The sequence below is a fragment of the Aplysia californica genome, unplaced genomic scaffold (assembly GCF_000002075.1).
Source record: "Aplysia californica isolate F4 #8 unplaced genomic scaffold, AplCal3.0 scaffold00102, whole genome shotgun sequence".
Classification (NCBI taxonomy): domain Eukaryota; kingdom Metazoa; phylum Mollusca; class Gastropoda; order Aplysiida; family Aplysiidae; genus Aplysia; species Aplysia californica.
This window is the reverse complement of record NW_004797372.1, coordinates 1,061,182-1,084,841: the sequence shown is the minus strand read 5'-3', so window position 1 is coordinate 1,084,841 and position 23,660 is coordinate 1,061,182. Positions and strand designations below refer to the sequence as shown.

General features: G+C 37.6%; 1 protein-coding gene across 1 annotated transcript in view; it reads right to left on the bottom strand.

The window, feature by feature from the left end:
- Nucleotides 1-862: 862 nt before the first annotated feature.
- Nucleotides 863-23,660, bottom strand: part of LOC101862490 (ras guanyl-releasing protein 3) — a gene marked incomplete at its 5' end in the record, with an annotated part of 36,111 nt that continues 13,313 nt past the window's right edge. Inside the window, 9 exon segments of the mRNA XM_035968977.1 lie at nucleotides 863-1,740; nucleotides 13,698-13,966; nucleotides 14,671-14,763; nucleotides 15,520-15,556; nucleotides 16,676-16,814; nucleotides 19,522-19,637; nucleotides 20,994-21,095; nucleotides 21,858-21,938; nucleotides 23,303-23,483. Coding sequence (XP_035824870.1) covers nucleotides 1,570-1,740; nucleotides 13,698-13,966; nucleotides 14,671-14,763; nucleotides 15,520-15,556; nucleotides 16,676-16,814; nucleotides 19,522-19,637; nucleotides 20,994-21,095; nucleotides 21,858-21,938; nucleotides 23,303-23,483 — 1,189 coding nt within the window.

The window sequence follows — 23,660 nt, the reverse complement described above, 5'->3', positions numbered from 1 at the left end:
CTATTCCCAGAAACAAGTCATTAATGAGAAGAATACAATCCAGAACATTGACTACTTTTGTTTGTGAGAAGGAAGCACCTTCTTTTAGTGTACCCGTTTTGTTGTACTTACTTCACTTCTCATCAGGGGGCTCTCGTGGCCTAGAGGTTAAGGTGTTGGCCTCTCACTCAAAAGGTCCCGGGTTCGAATCCGGGTAGCGACCGAAAAGTTTTCTTCTCTAAATTTGTCTCCTTTCACTTCATTTCCTGCTCTCTAGCAATGTTCTGTCGTCTGCTTTGGTTCCCTCTTTCTGCCCCAACCCCCTCACCTCCTTTGCTCCTTCCTCTGGGCTCCTGATTCTTTCTGCAGCCTTTCTACTGCTACTCCTTCGCTTCTTCTTACTGCAGTCTTTCAGCCACACCCCTGATCTTCTGGTAGGAAAGATCTACACCTAGCCTTCTCGGAAAAGGGCGAAAAATCTCGGAGGACCCGTGTGCAAGTTGCGCACGTTAAAGATCCCTTGGTGGTCTAAAATCGATAAGAGTAGGCTTCGGCCGCCACCCGGGCAAAATTCAAAATTTCCTACCAACTGAAAACATTAGGTGTGTCCCGCGCGCTCATATGACCTATGCAGTTGCGAGCGCCGTAAAACACTTTACAAAAACAAACAAACAAAACTTCTCATCATCTGGCCAAGTTAAAATTCTCGAAAATAATACACTCTCTGCCATGTGGCATTAAGCAGCTGTGCTAAAACCGGATGAGAATAGGTAGGCCTACCATGGGTAGCAATAACCTTTACTGCTAAAATAAATAGTTTTACCTTTTCATTTGAGGTGAACAAGTATCTCATTATAACAGAACATATAATTTCCCCAAGATCTTTTTCTTGGTTTGTCCACAAAAACACATCATCATCCCCAAGTCTTCTGAAGAAAAAAATTAACTGCATGGAAAATCAAAAACAGTTCAAAGATCACAGACGCATCCGCAGACCAAAATGATTTGATTTCTCTGGATTCTACAAATACACCATTTCTGCATTGATGAAGCAACAACATAATATGTACACACTTCATTCCCGGTCAACTACAACTGGTGTGTTGTGTAAAACAGTTTGTGGGATGAAGATCGGATGCAGTAGAAGCTGGGGCGGCCATATTGTACAATCTTAAGTGCACAGATCTTTTGTGACTTCTGTGAGAGACAACCTCAGTTCCAAAGTTCTGATGAAAAACACATTGTTGTGAAGAAAATGAGATCCGTCGATTTTTCCACAAACTGTGGCCAGCTAAGCATGGTTGTGAGAAAGCTGAAGAGAGTTCATCTCTCCCTATTCATCGATATGATGAGCCTTTGTAGGAGGAAACTCAAACCAATCCCTTTCTTCACAAATTGCGAAGCGTAAAGCTTAAGGACTTGTTAATTGAAATCAGTTCCTCTCTCCACCTACAGCGCAGCATTTCAGTACGGAAGTTGGGGTGAGTACTTTTTTCACATTTGCAGATAGTTTAAGTTTTTGAGAGAAAGATGAAATCAGTCTGTCTCCACATGACACATTGATACAGTTCACGTTTTTTCATATCAATGTCATACTTCTGTGTCGCGTTGCATGTGGAGAGCATCCATCTGCTCTAGGATAAATGCAATGGTGTTTTGTCGGATAACTCCTATGTGAGACTTCAGAAGTGAGATCTGATCATTGGCCACCTCAAGCTTGGACCGTAGCCTGGAATTTTCCTCAATCAGCTTCTCACGGGCCTGTGGGAAGACCAAAAAATGTTCACAATCAATAACAGAGCCAGAAAAGTTTTCAGTGATCGGAATGCAGCACCAAAGCATGTGGAGTGGTGGAAAAGAAGTTTGCAAACAATGATAGAGTTGAGAGAAAGAAGTATATGATTACAAGAGAATAAATGAAGCATATTTGTTTGTTTGTTGGCTGGTTTGCTTATTTGTTTGTTTTAGTAAGGAGCTGCACATCAACACAATTACAATCACTTAGATAAAAAGGGTAAAATGGAAAAAGTTTACAATTAAACATTAAGAGAATCAATACAGTCAAGAAAAAAAAAAGTTCACAAGTACTGACTGGGTTTTCATGGTGGGGGGGGGGGAAGACTTTCAGATTTATTGCGACCACAATATTGTCATGAACAATTCTGGTTTAGTTTGATTTCCGGAGAAGTGTATTACATCTGATCACGTTAATACAGAGTTCAGAATATGCAGGAGGGCAGACAGAAATAGTTTAAAACCGACCCATCTGAAGGCTATTTTAGAAATGCTTTTAGGACCGAATACTGTTTAGCTCAACTTTTACAAAGGGAATTCAATATTTTGGTAATGAATGAAGATGAGGAAGAAACCCTGGGTCTGATATGCAATTTTTGGATAATTTTTCGAAACATGCTCATTGACTCATCTCAAAGAGCTTCTGTATTAGTAAAAATCAAAAGAAAAACAGAGAACCCTATCAATGAGGGGCAATACCATGAAGAAGAGAAATGTTCCCACTCATCTAGTCTATTATAACAACAGTACAAAAGTTTGTTTATCAGGATGAAAATTTTTTTTAATTTAACGAAAGAGACAGATGATTGAGCAAACAAATTGAACAAAAGAACAGGACACTTCACATTAGGTTTGGGCCTGAGCGTACACACATGGGAGAGCAAGTATCATGGAGGTGAAAAAGGTCACAACTTGCCCCAAACACCATCAGCGACAACTGCATTGTAGAGTTTTTACACAAAAATGCAACGATACGTAGGGTAAGTTGTAACAGTGGATTCATTTGCCAACCCTCACCCCGCCCCCCTTTCCTTTGCGTAATGAATACTTTCCCTACCATGTGGCCTCGCTAGATCGAGAGCCGCTAAATACGCCTCCAGTGGCTTGCTATCTATTCCAATCCAGTAATGAAAAGACACGAAAATCTTGGCCGATCCATGTTTTCGAAAAATAAAATAGACTTCCTGTTAGCGGATATGAAATAAAATATAGCACTGAGAAACGACTTTTAGTCCCTTCAGCGCTTTTTTCTGTCCCTTTCGAAACGTAAAAATGAAAAGAAAAGTGCTCCCCTGGCTTCAGTATATGTCTCATATTTTCACTTCAATAATAGGTACACATACATAACTTTCAGCATTTCTTAGCATTACTGGGAGGCAACCTGCCTGTGAAGTTTGAATGATGCTGTTGTTGCACCTTTTTAGCTATGCCATTTCAAAGCTGGAAAATTGTTGATTTCACATGACACCTTCAATATTGCGTAATCACTTTTGGAAACCCAAAACTAATATGATTGGAATAAATCTACAATATTGTATCATCATCTGATAGATTACTTTTTAACCATCAGTTCGACGGGCCGTATGATATGGTTTGTGTGTGTTTAGTTGGATGTTTTGACATTTTCCTTTGGTGGGGTAGGGGGGTAAAAATAGGTCAGGGAAAAGCCATGGGCCAGTGAGTGGTGGTTTTGGCCAGGTAGGAAAAGAGTAAAGTGATTAATTGAACTAAAAAACTTGCCTTTCATTTTGGTGAACCAAGTGGCTAGATGCCAACAGCTGTACATACATAAATTCATAGACCAAACAGAGGTGGGGGGGGGGGGGACAATAACGGCGCTGTTGGATGGTCTCTACCAATAACCCACAGTGACTTGCCTAGACAGTTTCACACATCAACCATGAACACTAGGTCAAAGTTCAGAGTCTCAACTGAAATCCCCTCCCCTTCTCCGCATCAGCTATATTTAATCACTAATCACTATCCATACTTAACATCTAATGACACAGGATGAAAAAGCACAGAAATTTTAATCTATTTTAAGACATACCCTGAGTAGATTTTGAAAAACAAAGTACATATGGTCCTACAACATGAAGGGCGAACAAAATGTTAGTAGGGACTGAGCAAGTAAACGGTGCCGACGGTCAAAAATTGACTGTAAAGTCACAAAAAAAGTACACATTTGACACACTTCACATAAAAGACCAAATTCAGACAAAAATTCTAAAACATGATAAGTGCTTTAGAGATCAGAAGTTTCTTCAAGAGAGAATGTCACCTTTTCACAGATAAATAAATGCTCATGACAAGTTAAGGGTTAGATTTAAATAACTATTTTGAAAGAGGATCTCCCATTTCTGAAATGGTAGCCATAAAAAATGCAAAACTAAATCTTAACACATAAAAATCATTGCTTTGCGTGACTCCAACTTTTAGCCTGTACATTTGATACACAACATGCAAGGAGACAGTTATTTGAGATATCGGGTCTCCATCTTTTCTGATCAGCGGTGTACGGAAAAAAGGGACAACAATGATGGACAATGCAAGAAAAGAGTTTCAGGCCCTTTCACTAAATGGAAACTTCACAACAAATGAACAAAATGTAACTGTCTACAACTCCTTCCCATGGGATGACAGCAGGCAAACTTGTAAGAGGAAATTTTGCTACTAAAAACAAACTCTTCGGAGAAAACAGAGGAAGGCAAACTTTCAGCTAGGTGACAAGAGAAATGAACAGTATAAAATCCAACCTCTCATTATTCTCTGAGAACAATGTTTAAAAAATCATAACCTAACTACGGCGACTTTAAAACATATATACGACATTTTGACTTTTTTTAAAACAAAGACAAAACAACTGAAATTAACATAATCAAACAAAAATGATAATATGCAATGCAAGAGTATAACTGTGCTAACAGTCATTCAGGGATTTTAAATTGCTCTCTGTTCATGACAGCACCATAAGCAATGGCAATAATCTTCTTCACTCCATTGTACTGTTCCCAGGGTTCTATGCACCCCCCATAATTTAGCAAAATTTGATCATTTTTTGTATAATTTCCGATTATTTTTCTTTATCATTCTTTGTTAAAATTAACAGAATCGTACAATTTCACATTTTTGGGCTGTTTGCATAATTTCAGAATTTGTTTTGCATAAAACCGTGGGAACAGATTGTAAACCGTTTAACAGAATTAAAGAATAGACAAAGTTTAGAGAAAAAAAATTGGATGCCTCAACCTCACAATGAAACTGAACTCACAACTTCAGCGCGCAAAGGTGAAAAGTTAAACTATTTCACCACAGACACCAGTGCTGGTCACAACTACAGAAACTAAAAGTCAGAATGTATATATAAAGACAATGCCAACAGAGAGGTGAGAAACTCATGACTTCGGAGGGAGGATAGAGATATAAGGAAGCAGTGCGGAGACATCATTTGTTATAGATGTACGACACCATAATGCTATCAACTGGAAAGTAATTAGACTTGTTTTACAAGTCTGTGGGATGAAGTGAAAAGTTTACAGTTTGTTGGAAAGTTTCAGGGTCCATGGAAATGAAGTGAAAAGTTCAAAGCAAGCTGGAAAGTGCATAGGATTGTTTAACATGTCCATGGGCTGGTGTAAAAAAGTTCACTGCATGTTGGATAATACATGCGGTACGGGTGGAAAAAAGTGCCAGTGTCACTGTCAAGCAGGAGCAGATGAGAACAATTCTTTTTAAAAACATTGTTATAAAAAGAGGAACAATGACACAATAATGGTCATTTGGTGTAGGGAAAAGGTAGACAGTCAGACAATGAAACAACAAAGGCAAAAAAAGAAAAAGAACCAACCAACTTGCTCTCCAACCGACCACTAAGAACATATGTGAGGCATCATGGTGAAATCAGGTGCTCGTCAAAATTATGATATCAGAGAAATCGGCATTTTTCTGCCAATTTGGACATTTTTTTCGAATTTTTGTTTTTGGCTAAACATCCTGTATGTCCATTCAAAAACACTTTAATGTGTGGATTTTATGGGAAAACGTTGAATAAAGGCACAAAAAATTTTAATTTGCAGTTTCCAAGGACTCTTAATAAGCTATGGAAGTCACCAAACTTTGGCCGCTATTTTCTCACTAATTTTAGGCCTACTTCTGAAACCAGATGACCCCATCTCTTTCAATCGCAAATATCTCGAATTCTATTCAAGATAAATGGATATTTTTTTCATCGAAAGGAAGGCAAATTAAAAATCTATAATATGATATCAATATTTCCATATGCCCAAAAATTGACAAGCGCCTGATTCCACTGCATCATGACACATATTCTTTCATTTTTTTAAAAAAACATACCGCAAAATGTGACATTTCTCTTTCCCCAAAGAAAATAATTTCAATTTGAACAATTTTGTAGAATGGCTTGTGTCTAATTTGTATCATTATGTACATATTCAGTATTGCTTTCCACCCTGTGTCCGTTTAGTGACACATGGATACAACCGTAGCCGGATAGGGTTTAGAAAAGGGCAGGGCTCCGAGGCCAAGAACTATGCTTGAATACAAAAAAACGATCATTTAATGTTGTTGGTTGTTTGTTGTTTTTTTGTGGGTTTTTTTGGGGGGGTGTTAACCAAAACAGAAAGACAGAAACAGAAGATGGAGAGTAATTACAATTAATGGTGATAATAGATAGAATTTGTATAGCCCAAATTCCCGCTCAAAAGCAAGCTCTTTGAGCTTTACAATCTATACTACACGTATTACCCAAGCAGACATGAGAGCATTCTAAAACAATCTCAACTTCTTGGGAGGCATACAGTAAAAGCCTTTATTTTACAGGCGCTAGAACACTAACATACTGACAAGATCGTTCACTGTCTATGGTCGAGTACCCATTTCCACCTGGAATAAGGGAGAAAATTCCGTGTAAACTGTCTTTCCCAAGGACAAAACGATTAGCCTAAGGCTTGAACCCCGATCCTGCAACCTCATGATTATGAGTCCGTTAACCTAAACCTCTAGACTACCGACGCCACAATTCTAATGTTTTACACCCTCAGAGACACACACTGAAACATCCAAGGGGTGGGCTCCTTCCAAACTGCCTGTTTGACCTAGTCCAGGCTGAGAGAGAGACCAAATCCCAGCTATGAGATAAAGATACTTAATGAAAAAAAACCCAACCTTCCTACTTAGGAATCAAATTCATGTTGTCGCCCCAGTAAAACAACCCTGTATCCCACAAAAATAACATTTTACAGGAGGAGGAAAAAAACTTTGTCAATTTCTCTAACAATGTTGGTTAAGAATTAAAGTCGGAATATTGCACTGGCGATATTTATTGAGCTGCATGTCTAAAAATTTTACACAAAATCTGCAACGTTACATTTAGCAGAAAAAAGCAAAAAAGTGTTTTTGAACATAGTGTGGGTTACAGGATTGTTGTACTCAGGCAACCATGTGTATTCTGCAAGCAATTTCAGAAATCCATCAGCTACACCATACAGACCCAGGTATGGAGTTACAAATGTTGCCTTCCCATCACTCACAAGAAAAGTTCACAAGTCAAATAAATAGAACGAACAAAAGGGATGGAAGTAAAATATACCATGAAAAGCGGCATCTCCCCCCCCCCCCCTTACGCCCTTTCCCTTCAGTTCTATAAGCATACATTAATTATTGTTCACACGAACGCACGCACAAAGGTGCTCAGTGACGTCAAGACGATGCAGAGTGTTTGTGGGACAGAGTTAATACACACTTGCAATGACACAAACAAGCACAAACAAAACAAAAAATATTGGCTGTATGAGAGAGGGTTCAAATGATGACGATAGGAGTGTCATGAAATAATGAGCATTTAGCTTTTGCAGCAATTACAAAGGGTAAGATAAATCTATCATCATAACCCTTTTACATTCCCCCTCCCCCCTCACTCTTCCACTTCCATCCCCAGGTTCTTCTACTTCTTCTTTCTCCCCCAAAGAGTTAACAGTAAGTTCATCTTCCAGTCAGGTAATTGAAACCTATATATATCATTTATATATATTATAAAACAGCATATACTGTCATTATTGTTGTATGCATAGGATTAGGATGAATATTGAATCATGCTTGGGTTGTCTACCTTTATATTTCTTCATTCTGTCTTTTTTATTTTCCTGTGAGAGCAAGATGATCAGTGCCTTCATGTCCATTCAAGTGTCCTAGCAACTGCACTTAAAAAGGAAAAAAAAACAAAAATTCATCCTTACTGTTGACATAATGGGCCCTTTCACCCTTAAAAACAAAAAAGTACGCGCAGGCCTTTATAACGACGATGTTGTCCATTCCTGTTTTTATCGCACAGACATGTGTTTTTGAAACCCGTTCTCCTTCACACCATACAAAACTCAACACAATGTACAGTCCACATGACAACATGAGAACAAACAGCCAGCGCATTTGTGAAGCCATTCAACAAACACTACACAGACGTCATTGACATACTCAGTGAGCCTGTACAAGCAAACAAGAACTGATGAGAACCACAAAGAAATACATTATGTAACTGCTGCATAGATCAGTGCTTCCGTTCACAGTTGACTGTCAGTTTTTGTAACTTAACTTTGTAGCAATATTTAGTCAGAGAGAGATAGATAGAAAGAGAGAGATAGAGAGAGAGAGAGCCAGAGAGCCAGAGAGCCAGAGAGAGGGTGAGAGAGAGAGATTGAGCCAGAGAGAGAGAGAGAGGGGGGATAGAGAGAAAAAAAGAGAGGAGATGTAGAGCAGAGAGAGCAAAAGCAAGAGGGAGACACAGAGAGAGCGAAAGAGGGAGAGGGAGACATAGTCAGAGAGGCAGATATAGAGATAAACGAGAGAGAAAGAGAAGAAAAGAGATATAAAGACAGACAGACAGACAGACAGACAGACAGACAGAGAACGAGAGAGAAAGAGAGAGAGAGAGAGAGAGAGAGAGAGAGAGAGAGAGAGAGAGAGAGAGAAAGAAAGAAAGAGAGATGCCAGACCGTGAGGTTCTCCAAATGCTCATAGGGTAAGGATCAAAATATTTCAAGGATGAATTGAAAAATGGGGGAGGAATGCAGAGGTTCAGAGGAAGGGGGTCCAAAATTGGGACACACCAGTGCACAGTACCTCTCTAATACCCTTTTTGCTGTTAGTAAACATTTAAAAGCAATGGACATCTTTTTGCAATCTTTAAAAGTCTTCTTTTTTTATTCTTTTTTCTTTAAACTACAGCAAGAGAAATAATTTTGAAGAAAAAACAAAAGAAAACAACCCAAAAGAAATTAGACACAATAGAACTGAAAAGTAAAAGAACGAACAAAGGAGAAACAGCGAGAACACTGATGGGAAAAAATGAGAGGGCTCAATCATATAATACATTGATATATATAATATATATGACGTGTCATGTAGAATTGTGCTGTGTTCGCAAATGCACTATGCTATAATACATACATAATTGTCAAAGAAAATGTCACAAAGAAACGATCAAACTCTGCAGATAGAATTGGAACAGCAAACAGAGTAAAAGCCACTTACTGTATTCCCTCAGCGTGAGTCACTGGCTAATGGGCAAGAACAAAGAAGAAAAGTCACACGCCTTAAGAAAACTCAACACTGCCTGCTGAGGACACGTTTATAAATACAGACAGAACACAGCTAGAACAACAGAAACAACGCCACACATTCCAGCAGAGACAATCAGCTGGAAACAAACTACAACAAAAAGGACCAAAAAACAAAAACACACACTTTATCTTCAGGAAGTAAAGCTCCACGACAACTACAGCATTACAGTAACACTGGTGGTTGTTGCTGTTGTGTTGTTGTTGCTGTTGTTGTTGCTGTTGTTGTTGCTGTTGTTGTTGCTGTTGTTGTTGCTGTTGTTGTTGCTGTTGATGGTGGTTGTTGGATGCGGTTGTTCATTTTAAGTTGTAACATACAGTTTACCAACTTGACAAAAGCCAAATTTTGTCAGGAACAGCGCTGTGCAACTACAACAACACAAAGAAAAGAAAAGGAAGAAACAGACCACAAAGGAGCGCCCACTAACCACCCACTACAGTAACAGTAACGACGACAACAGAAATCTAGTATACAAAGCTAGAGACACCAGGTGCAGTGAGAACACACTTTTTTTTAAACACACTAAGCGAATGGCTACAATATTATAATAACTGAGGGTCTCCTTTTTGGAAAAATCTACACGTATCCAGTGGAGCATTCAATTCACCTACACACATTAAAAAAAAAAAATTATAAAAAACATAGGCTCTCAAAAGAACATTAAAAAATACAGGAAAACCATACAATGCATCACACAAATCTTTAGTAGATGCTGATGTAGAAAACAGTAAGACCAGATAGTAATATACGAGTATATGGCACCTTTCGATGTCACAAAATAAAGAAAACAGAACAAAAACCAATAACCATAACCGAACGAAGGCAGAACAAATGCTAAATGAAAGAACAGAACGGAGAACTATGACCCTACATAAAATAACTACTGTGTGTTATGTTTGACACTGGTGGCTAAAAAGAAAAATATTAATATATCAACAGGTAAGAAAGAGTCAAATTTCTCTTTTCTCCTGATAAAGGGAAAGGATTTTTACGTTCCAAATACCATTTTTGCTTTCCGCTTGATATTGTTCCTTTATACGTATTGTAGGCCTACTAAAGGAATTATCAAGATGTCATGAAAACAAGGGTAAATGGAGCTGTATTTAGGAAATCACAAAAAAAAGGTAGTAAAAGAAATCAGAATATAAGAAATTTGCATCAGAAGTTTTGAGCAAAGACCCTTCTTCAACACACATACACACACTCACACTACACACACAAACTGAATGACTATTACAAAAGAAATTATAATACATAAACACACATTACAATAGATTATCACACATTACAGTATGTCAACACACTATTTGGCAAGAAGAAAAATATCCAGAAAAGAAAGCCATCACAAGGTGAAGGATTTTGTCCAAAACGTTCAGTGTAAATTTCTTGAGTTGAGGCTTTCATATAACCATTTTTGTGATTGACGTTGGGTATCTTGCAGCTTCAACAGTTTATACATATTGAGAGGAAGCTTTCAGGTCTGAGCCAAAACATGTACACATGTATGCTACATAAAGGATGTACAGCAATTCGGGAATATAGAAAAAAACAAAACAAGAGAGAGTATACAGTCGAACCTGCCTTAACGGAAACCTGTATTAAACGGAAACCTGTCTTAACGGAATTTCCCTGCTCCCCCCCCCCCCTCCTTGATATATTTCTCTTTAATTACCTGTATAAAACAGAAACCTGTCCAACGCGGAAACGGAAAGAAAAAGCGCTCCCTTCCGAGGGTTTCACCTGTCTAAGATGGAAAATGCTTTGCCCGTTCAGCCCTGATTTGAACCAAAACTCGCAAGTTTGGTTCCGCCAGCTATAAACTTAACGCCTGGGCCATTCTCAAGAAAGGGAAGCTGAGAGTATCTGGTTAGAATGAATATTAAAGAAAGAAAAAAATTTGTCCTCCCAACGTAAGTAAGCATAGAAACTCACACAAAACATTCTACCATGATACTCAGAGACAAACGCAGATAGAAAAACTACTGTATCACGCAAAATAGATTTGTTTCTTTTTTAAACAAACATGGAGAGACTAATAAAAGATACGATTAATTTCATTAAAAGTCATGGCCAACGAAAGAATAGACATTTTGAGAAATCCGAATATTCAAATAAACATATCAAAGACCAACTTCAAGAGGCTGTAGTTAGAGTTTTAGGAAATAGGAAACTATCTTAGATCTTTGACAAACTGAAGCAGCACCAAGGGCAATTTATCTTACAGGGAAGCTGAAGCAGCTTTTTCCACTGAGCTACAAATAATGGATCCATTTTTATTCATATCGCAAACATCATCATTAGTTGCAATCAACCACCCAAAATTAGAAAACAAGTTTTTCAACTCATTCTACGAATGAGAAAGCTTTCACAGGAAAGAGTATTCAGACTCTGAGAGATCTCCTTCAAAGATAAAAATTGTCAGACAATGAGATAGCTTTGTCAAAAATACAGGCTGGAAACAAAAATGTGGACACTACACATTCACAACATAAGCAACAGTTTGAAGTATGATCAACGAGAAACGATACATTTTACACTCGCTTTCTGAGCACAGGAAAACATCTTTAATAAGAGATGTCTTTTGGACTGATATATATATATGTAATACATGTATTTAAGAGAAAAATAAACTTTTTTTGAGAGTTTTGCAGAATATGGATTTTAAAAACTGAATAACTTTTTCAACCTGTATCTTAAAGGATGTTGGTGAATGCTAGGAACACTAGTTGCTTCTAGTTTACAAAACCTTCAAGGGTCACTCAACATAAAGTACGTCTTAAAGCAAATAAGAAGAAAATAAGGTCTGTCTGTGACAAAACAATGGTACATAACAATAATAGGCTGCATTTATATAATGTATGTCCCTTTTGTAGGCTCAATGAGTTTTACAATATAGTATTTTTAACTTGACTGACCTACAACATTCCAAAGCATTCTTAGATTCCTCAGTAATATTCAATGTAGGCTGGCATTCCACAGATGCTTAAAACATTAACACCTGAAGATCTTTCACTGTCTTAGCCAGGTACTCATTCACACCTGGGAGAAATGAGGAAAATTTGTCTTTTCCATGGACCATGTCAGGCCCAGACCAGGATTTAAACCAACGACCTTAGAGACGCAAGTTCGACAACTTAACCAATTGAATTCCAATACTACATAAAAAGGCAAACATATGAGAGACGATTCTCAAGCACTCTCCTTTCAACACTTTATCTGTTTACACTGCCCCATCTTGCAGGCCCAAAGTTAACAGGCAAATGATTTTAGCTGAGATGTAAAACTTAACTACAACAGGAAAAATATTATTTTACAAAATTCTTCTTTTTAGTGGATAATTCTTTTAATTTCTTTTTTTTTTAAATGGGGGTGGGGTGCTGTTTTTTGGGGGGAGGGGGGAACAGAGACACAAAACTGAATGAATCCTCCTTCTTTTCCCTTTGACCATGGCCTCTCTCATTGTTCAACTTCTTTTGTACTCAACAAACACACAAGCTACATAAAAACACATACATGGAAGCACACTTACAGATGTGCCTCTACAATCACAGTTCACACACACACACAGAAACAGAAACTTAAGAGCTTCTTCTTAATCGGAACACTTGGAAATTTACTCAAATGACTTACACTGGTCCTAATAACACAGACCGCCACAATTCCTCCCCCCCAAAAAAAAACAACAACCCAACATCACACCCTTTTCTGTTTTTCATTACTTAGCATCTACCATCAAGAATGAAGTCTAAATGATAGCAACAATTAATCTCTATATGACAAACTATGGATACAATAATATCAACCTCAGAATGATAAATTAGATAAAGGTTACATTCCTACCCTTTTACCATACTTGTCTCATGTGTAGGTCCCAAAGATATGAACATGTAAAAAACCTTAGTCAACCCACGGAAAATATAAAAAGTAGGCCTCTGAATTGCCTGCATTTTTCTGTCATATCATTTCTTGTCAGTATGTAATACTACTTTAGCATACGAAATCTAATCTTCTTAAAACCCCATACTTTGTCCTATATGCATTGTTTGTTTGAGTAAACAAAAGCACATCAACACAACAACGGTGATTTAGTACAGGGAAAAAGCAAGACCGATAGACAGAAACAACAGATGGAAAGAAAAGAAATAGGATCTACCAGGAGCACCCAGTACCACCCGAAACCTTTGCGCTGAGACCTGCAGGATTGTGAAGCTTTAAGTACAAACAACGAAAACTAAGGAATGACTGATCAGATGAGGGCTTTCTTCGGGATAAGCCAGTCAGAATAAACGTACCTCCTCTGCCTTGAGCAATCTCTCATAGAGCAGAGCTTGTTCCTCATAGTACTCTCCGTCGATGATAGCCACGTCGCGGTGGTTGTGCTGCGTGCCTGCGCTGCTGTTCATGACACGCAGGCTGCTAGTTCGGCGCATGACCACGCCCTCTGTCTGTGTCGATTGCTGGCATGTGTGCGAGGGGGATGAGCGTTTCTGGTGCCGCTGGGAGATCTTGCGTTTGGCCGTTATCGTCAGGTCATGAGGCCCCACACCTGGGTTCAAGTACACTAATTTAGATCATTTTGTGTCATAATGAAAGAATGATCTGCATGCTGTGAATACTGAAAAGTTTTTAAAAACTTGTACAACAAAACAGTTTAAAAGAGAAACTTGGCAAAAGAAAAATTTTTAAAGCGTGTTGAAGTAAACATCAAAGGGAAAGAAAAGGACATGAGTAGAAAGCTACAAGTTTAATGACGAAAGAATAAGATCATATAAAAATTTACAGATGAGACTTTTTATGAATTATGAAATTATTATGACAAAATTACACAAAAAGTTTAAGAACAAAAGTATCATAGTGACAATTTTAAAAATTATTATTTTTGTTGATTTCAGACAAAAATTTTCCTGAACTTTTCTCATAATAATCAGTAAAAGAATTCAAATTAATTCATTATTGCATTATAAGAATAAGCTCAGTATATGTAGTTCTGTTTTATTTTATGCTCCTTTAGACATAATTCAAATCAATGAGAATGTTTTGACCCTACCTGCAAGGGTAACCAAGGCTGAGAGAGACATAATATCCCAGTAAAAAGATGTAGATAGGCCTTCTCTATAAAAATTTCCGTATAACGGAATCAAAATCACTTCATTTGCATATAGTGTGGAGCCTAATCATTAAACTACAGACGCCAGTAAAAAGTATTTACTGACACTTTTCCATCATGAGTTATACTACCAGCTAAAGCCAGTAAAGTGAGGATACCATTTGACATTGACTCTGTGCGTTTACTGCCTTTGCTGCGACACTCCATCACCACCAGATCTTTGCAGTGTTTGTGAGCATTGATGCCACAGTCTGAAACAGACCAAGACTAACATAAGATCACAGGTTTTCTCCAAGCAATACAAATCAATGTCATTTCTAAGGAATTTTCTTTTTAAAGAGTAAGTAAAGGGTAACACATAACATAAACACAACTTCACAGGGGATGTAATCATACAAATTAAATACTCCATACACATGAATCCACTCACACACAGCCTGGCATTCACATTTTTGACTCTCAAAACAGAAAAAATTTCTTCTGCATCTTTCCTCAAATTACACAACACTCCTTCATTCTAATCAACACAAGACAGTATTCACAGACCATGAAACCATCATGGTTGTAGCTACAACTGTATTTACAGTGTTGTCAATAAAGGTCCCAATAAGTACAAGTTCATAAGTGGCCGGAGGGCACAACTGATAGGTCTTATGTCTTTTCTTTCCCTCTGTTGTTCCTAACTGTCTGTTTTACGTTTTCCTGCACTACATGACCTTTATTGTATCAATAAGCTTCTCCTTGTTACAATACAAAACAAAACTAAAATCATTTTTGATCAATATAATTTTTCACCACATGAAAGAGTTTCTTGAGAATGACCGATTATCAGAGGATCAAAACTAGAGACCCGATAAAAAGAGTTCAACAAAAACTGGAATCAATAGTCCCATTTTATCACACAATTTGGGTTAATTGAGAAGGGAAAAAAACAACATGTAGTACAAAACACATTAAATTGCACCAGACAAATCAAATTTGTAACACAGTAAAATAGTACACCCTACCTTTACACTTCCAGCCTTGCTTGATGATACCCCATAGCTGTGTGGGAAGGAAAAAATCAGAGATAATGATACCCCATAGCTGTGTGGGAAGGAAAAAATCAGAGATAATGATGCCCCATAGCTGTGTGGGAAGGAAAAAATCAGAGATAATGATACCCCATAGCTGTGTGGGAAGGAAAAAATCAGAGATGATGATACCCCATAGCTGTGTGGGAAGGAAAAAATCAGAGATAATGATACCCCATAGCTGTGTGGGAAGGAAAAAATCAGAGATAATGATGCCCCATAGCTGTGTGGGAAGGAAAAAATCAGAGATAATGATGCCCCATAGCTGTGTGGGAAGGAAAAAATCAGAGATGATGATACCCCATAGCTGTGTGGGAAGGAAAAAATCAGAGATAAAAAAAATGCAACACTAGCAACAAGTAGAAACATCCATCAAAGTGCTGTTTGAAAGTGTAATCTTCCTTATTTTAAGGGATTTAAAAAACTTCTTTACATATATTCTACTCTAAGGTATTCTTGAATATTTTTTTCTCCAGATTTTTAAAAGAATAAACACAATGCTTGAAAAAGAAACAATCTGACTTACATTCAGCTTAAGTATTTCAAATTATTTTTACACGAGAAAAAAGTTGTTTTTAAAATGTTTTAATAGTAATAACAATGACAGATAATACACTTCCAGCAGCACAAACTCTTAATTAAAGCAAACAAGAGAACAAGAAAACTAAAGAGATTAGGGATTGTCCCTCCTTCCTATAATAAATTGAACCTGTGCCTGATAAACTGAATAAAACTGAAAAAGAATTATGAATCATTGCCATCCAGAGAATCACACATCAACAACAAGTGTACAGACATTACTGCTTAACTGTACCTTTGTCAAATGATGTGATGTTAATGAACCTCTTAAACCCAACTGATCTGTTACAAGAGTAGCCCTACATCCTTAATAAAAAGGGCATAAGTCTGAAAAATTAGACACCACTTTTTATAAAATCAGTAAGAAGTACAATTTTCAATAATTTAATGCATCCCATCCAGTATCCCAGTGACTCCCGGTGACTGCAGAGTATACCAATTTTGATGAAACATGGCTGCTGCAGGTGTTGAGGTTAACTGTAAGTGTCAGGAAAGACTAAATGTTACTCACCAAGCCTGTGCAATGTATGCAAAACGTGGGTTTGAAGTAAGTTGTTTCATGGAATGCATGTTTGAAGCTGTTGCGCAGGGCATGGCTGTTGGCTCGGATGAAATACGTTTTCATTTCCCTCTTGCTGATCATTCCATCCCTAAGATAAATTGAACAAATAATCCATTCATTTCAGTTAAATTTGTCACAGCAATTGTTCAGTACCATAGAGGAAAGGCTAAGTTTAAATTCAGAGGGAAGGAAAAACATTCCAAATGTTGTAACATGACTTTTTAGTATGGGAATCCAATCTCAGAAAACAAGACAGCTGAAGACATAGGAAAAAAATGGGAGTAGTAGGCCTGTAGTTCCACTCTTCAGGAACCCAAGTTAGTAAATATTAAAAGATCTCAAACGAAATCATTTAAATTTTGTCACTCTACCAATCATCATCATCATCATCCTGTGCCAGATCTGCGACAGACATAGGCGATCATGGTTTTCCATTCATTCCTTTGCTCGGATGCTCTCAAAAAAGCTAAGTTTCCCAGATCTTTCCCTGTTACCCATTTGTTTAGGTTCCCTAAGTATGTTGTTCTGAGCCTACCTCTGCCTCGCTTGCCCTCAATTTTGCCAGTGAGAGCTAGATGTTCAAGACCCTTATGTCTATTCAGGTGTCCCAAAAACTGCATTTGTCGTTTCCTGATTGTTTTTAACATTGAGCGTCCCACGTGGGCTTCATCAAGCACTACCTCATTTGATTTCTTTTCCTTCCACGATGCTCTTAGCAGTCTCCTAAGAAACCACATTTCAGGTGCTTCTATTTTATTTTCACTGTCTTTAGTGATTGTCCAGGTTTCACAGCCATATAGAAGGGTTGACCAAACATAGCATTTCAGGACTTTCATTTTGGTGTTCATTGAGATGTTTCTAATTTTCAGGATTGGGCACATTTTATTGAAACTAGCCTTAGCCATTGCAGTTCTCCTTTTTATTTCTGTGGAACATTTGGCATCAGATGTTATCATATATCCTAGATATTTAAACTGTTGGAATTGTTTGATCTTTTCACCTTTGCTAATGAGATTACAACTAGGATTTGCTGCTTTTTGGATATTACCATGCATTCTGTTTTCTTTACATTCAACAATAATCCTTTATGTTCACTTTCTGTTACAACAGTATCTAGAAGCAATTGAAGGTCCTTTTCGGAGCATGCTATTAAAACTGTGTCATCTGCATACCTGATGTTATTAATATTTTCTCCATTTATTTTGAGGCCTGGACATTAACAAAGCATTTTTTTAAAAGATTGAAAGGGGAGTGAAAGAGTGAATCAAGAGCCAACTCAACATTCACTTGGCCAACATGTACGAACCATAAACTTAAAAGGAAAAGGAGAAAACAGGGAAGCACGTCATTATTCACTGTAAATTCAAAATGAATCACAGTCATACGGCATGGGTGGGCACCAAACTATGATCCATGGGCCAGGAGGGTGCTCTTCATAGAGTTTTGAACGCCTCACAGAAACATTCGGCAAATCTTTAAAAAATGGAAATCAACTTTTTAAATAATGAATTTTTAAGTGATTACATTTGTCAACATGCTAGAATCAAGACTAGAAGGCCCTTTCTGCAGTGTGATTTTCAGGGAAATTTGTAAGCTGAATGTTAAAATTCTAATCCCTCTATTAATACTATTATGCTGCAATTCAATTCATAATTTGCATTTTTCACAAAAAGTTACCTAGAGCACTGTGTCCAGTTTTAACTCTTTAAATCCCATCGGACGCTGGAGCGTCTAGCATTAATAACCCTGTTCCCCATCGGATGCTTGGAACATCCAATACTAGTGACAACTGTTGCGTATCATTTAGTGCTAGTTTCTTCTTGTTTTTCTGAACTATTCCCAAACCAAGTTTTTTAGTAATGACAAAGCCTTTGTTCTCTACTTAGAAGTTGGAGGCAAGCTTTTGGGGTTAAAATGAGACATAGGGCACCAGGTTTAGGTAACTGTAGAAAAAGCTCCGGGAAATGGAGCAAAAAACTCAGGGTTTAAAGAGTTAAAGGGTGCCATCCCAAGCTGGTCTTGATTTAGTTGAAATGAATTTGCCCACCTGGTCTAAAGTATCCATAATTTATGTATGAATGAGGTTGGCTTTCAATAAAGCAAAAAACAAAACAAAACAAAAATGCCCACCCAAAAACACAGTTGGGGTTCCATTAACTTTTATCTCTGTGGGGGGTAAACCCACTGTGCCCGGGACCCTTTTTTGGTACTAAATCTAAAAATAACAACAACGTCACTAAATGAGTCATTAAATCAAAACAAGTGAAACTGTTTTGATAGTTCTCCATCTGATGAATGATATCCCTGTAAAAAAGACAAGTTTTTGCCGAAAAGTAATTTAATGTCGAAGTTGCCGTAAAGGAATACGGCTCACCGGCATAGGGGTTCGGACCGCAGGCTACTGGGAGCAGCTTGCCGGAGACAAAGAGTTAACCTGAGTCACTTGGTTTGCACTAGATCAAATAAGAATAATGTCAAGGTTTGTTGGGAACAACGTTCTGGCAGAAAGATACAATTCCAGTCAGTAAAAACCAAAATTCTGAGCATCCCCCATGCTCTGGCAAACAGTATGTTCAATTTCTATAACCAAAACGTTCCACTTTTAACAATTCATTGAATCTATATAATTAAAAATCATTAAAATGTTCAACTTATGTACTATCACCCTTTACTTTCCCATCTTCTGATGTCGTTGAGCATTGAGGGGAGATTCAGTTTTTTACTATTGGTCAACTCAAAAGTTCTTTCAACGAATTTTAAATGATACATTCATTACAATGATCAACATAACCTACTTGTCAGCATCCAGAACACAGAAGGAATCAATGAACGGGAAATTTCCTGCTATAGATTCAAACTCTTCATGAGAAATGAACCCATCTTTGTCATGGTCATAGTTCTTGAAGACAGCCTGTGAATAAGAGAAAACAAGAGCAGCCGTTTACTTTCAGACCATGGGAGAATTCTTGGTGTCAGGCAATACACTATATACATACTTCATTGCTACATACACTAAACAGCACATTGTCACACACACTAGTAGTGTACATATTCTCATACACATTACACAGTATATTGTCTCACACACACTAGACTGCACATTGCCACACTGTGAAGTGTAAAACTGCTTTACTTACACACAAACGTGTGAACAGTAAGCAACATTAACAAATTAAGAACAAAAGTGTCCTTGTGCATGAAACATTTGTCCCATTACTAACAAAACCACATTTCAATATGAAGTACCGGTAGTTCTTTTCTTTACAAAACTAATGAAGAGCAAACGTTTGAGATGTATATAATCCAGATTTTGGTGAAAAAAGAATACTTCACACAGCTGACCACGATATTCTATGACATTTGATCATTCTCATTAAAGGGAGAACATATAAATAAATATGTAAAAGACTTTTCCAAACCAGCTAAAATGGAATAATGATCCTGGTTGTAATTGACATCTTTCTTTGCTGTTCCTCAAGTAAAATCCATATTTAAGAATCAAAGCAATTTCGCTAAAAACTTTTAAGGACGGAACTTTAGACAACAGCTCTTCCATTTTGACAAAGCCTATTTTCCCAGATTTGAACTTAATGCATTGGCACTTAGCTTTGATATTTCATGGATCAGGTAAATTATGCTAAAACATGGTTTCCTCATTTCAGTCAGACCCATTCATTTAAAGCATATACCTGCCCCCTCTAGAGTAAATTTCTACTGTCTGCACACAAGAAATAAAGAATTAGATAAAAAAATGAATGAGTCAATGAAACAACAAAACAATGAAATAAGTTCACACCGTTTTGATACTGTTTATGTTCATGATACAAAATACTGTATGGACAATTCAATCCTAAAAGATTTTGTTTGTTAAGAGTAAAAAGAAGAGCATAGTAATGATAGCGGTGATTTAGTGCAGAAAACTAAGACATATAGACAGACACAACAGAAAGAAAGAAAAGAAGTGCAACCTACCAGTGGCATCACTTGGAGAGATCAATGATGGAAACGCAAAAAGAGAAAACAGAGAAGACGAGAGAGAATGCGGAGAAATGTTACGAGCTTTTAGTTTAGTTTTAGTAAGTGTTTCACGGCACTTGCAACACAATAAGATCATATAAGTGCCAAAGATTACAGGTGTTACAAGAGAGTAACAAACACAAAAAAGAAATAGGGGAGATAAAGACGATAGATGTTTGATAGGAAAGAAGACGCAAACCACACCAGAGAACCCGCCAAACACCCACCCTTACGAGCTAACAGCACCTACCTCCACCATGTCATGCACATGTTTGTTTATCGTGTTGGGGTCTGGAGGGCTGATACCTGAGAGCCAGTCTGCGAAGACAACTGGTTTTGTGGGTGTGGTCGGCTGAGGAAAACGTGAACAACAAAACTTAAGTCAAAGTCAGAGGACGGGGAGTGGGGGGTTGACGTTGACAGTAAAGGAGCAATTACAACAAACAAACTGCTCACCTAAATTTTGTAAAATATCACTAAAAAGTTGCACAAAACATTGTAATACAACATTATACAAAATACCGAAAACTCAACAGATAACACTAAGCTGGTAACAAAAAAGAAAAACTTCCACATATTTACAATTTTACTTTTATTTTCAAGTTTGAGTAAAAATTGGGAAAAGAAAAGCAAATCAAAACACTAATGGTCATTTAGAGTAAGAGAAAATCAAGACTGACTGACACAAAAACTCAGATGGAAAGAAAAGAGGTATACACCTTCCAAACACCTGCTTCATGACACACAGGAACAACATCACAGGACAATGGTTAGAAGGGTGAAAACAAAAGAGCTGCTGGAATGGTGACAAAACAACAACAACAACAATAACAAAGACAACAATAACATAAAACACAATAAATAATTACTAAAACAACTACAAAAATGAAAATGACCGCGATAACAACATCAACAAAAATGATAATTGATAACAACAACAATGTTGACGAAAAAGACAAAACAATGACAACAACAACACTGACAACAACAATGACTATGACAACAACAACAATAACAGCTTCAAAAATGACAATAACAACAACAACAATGACAACAACAATTTCCTCCGCAACAATACGCGGTACGTTAAGACTTAACAACAAATCTAACTCACAGAGGAGAGGGAACCTCTTGGTTCTCTGGCCAGAGACAGTTCATAGATCTCATCTTCTGTGTGGTAGAGATCCAGAGAGAGCTGTGGAGAGAGGGAGTAATAGTTTTCCTACTCCAGAAACTTTTGTTTTAGTTTTAGTAGAGGTTTTACGGCGCTCCCAACTGCATAAGGTCATATGAGTGCCAGAAGATTAGAGGTGTTACAAGAGAGTAACAAACATACAAAAGAAAAAGGGGAGATAAGGACGAAAGATGTTTGATAGGAAAGAAGGACCAAACCACACCAGAGCACCCGCCAACCACCCACAGAAACTTTTGTTGTGATTGACTGTGGCATGGAACATAAACACTAGACCAGTCAATCTGTTCTTCAAAAATGTATAGAATAATAAAATCCCTAACCACAACATCATTAAGTTTAAAATCAAGAGTCTGTATTCTTTCAAGCAAAAGAATTTTAGCTGTTTGAGGACCCGCATTTTGGGAAGTGTTAAGATTAGCTGTTTTGAGTCGCTTAAAAAAAAAGAAGCGTAGCTTCATTATTCATGCAGATTTTTTTCAACGTTGTTTACTTTACCTGAAGCTTAAAATGGCAAGCAACAACATGCATACGGTGAAATGTGCAAAAATTTATCTGATTTGTGTATGGTTCTAATGTTTCGCAACTTTGCTTTTGGTCTGTTGTTGATCTGACTCATGTGTCTGCTGCATCCTGAATAAAGAGTTAAGCCCACTGTGCTCTCTATGTTCACACAAGACACTGGGAAGAATATTATTTTTGTCTGCCTGCTCGCGCTACCTTTTTACAGAGTGCAACATGGGCTTACTATGCGTTCTTGTGCTTACTTCAGCGGCATACAATAATTTAATAACATCCCAGGACCAAACGTACACGAACGAAGGGTCAAAAGTGCAAAATAATTTTACAGTATTTACAAAATGTAACAGTCAGTACATTGTTACATCCCTTTCGACCAATAAGCAGTGAAGTGGGATTTAGCATTCTCCTAACCAATAGTGCAAAATCAGGGGTCACTGAGAGGGCCATAGTGGAATTTGAGCTATGTCCTATGGGTCTGTGAAATAGATTGTTGTTATATGTGAAGAGATTTGGAAGGGGGGGGGGTTGCACACTTTACTTTTATACTTTCTCCTTCGGGAAACTCACAAAATTATAAGAGTACCCATAATCATTAGCTTCTTGCTAGAAAAATAGAAGACAAAAGCAGCAGAGGTAGATTAAGAACAACTTGCTAAGGTTAGTTTAGAAAAAAAACCCAGAATAACATAGGTTTTCAAAGAGCATCTGTACAGAAAAATGTGGGGAACAGGGGTCATGGATGTCTGTTTCGAATCTGGCGCTTGAGGAAGTAAAAAAAAAAAAAGAAAAAGCATCCAAATCTATCAAATAGCCAAAAGTCTTCCCAAACAGTGTATGATCAATACCCTGAGTGTGTTAACGAGATCCATATTGGCATCCACGGGGATATTGTCCTGCCCTTGGAGCCTCGTCAGTTCACGCAGGATGACGGCTAACTGCGCCATCTTACGGAAGTTGAGCAGGTTCCCATCTACCCGGTCAGGCAATGCCGTGTGCAGGGAGATGAGGTCTTTGAGGTGGACTCCCCTGATTGGAGAGACAGTGGACAATATGTGAGAAAAGAAACCAAACCGATCAGTAGACAAAAGAACAAAAACAAACCGACTGTACTTAACAAAGTAGGAAAGTTGGAGAATCTGAATTCATAAATAGGAAGCATGTGCTCTCACTGTCATTCTTTTTCCTTCTTTCTATGTCCTTCCT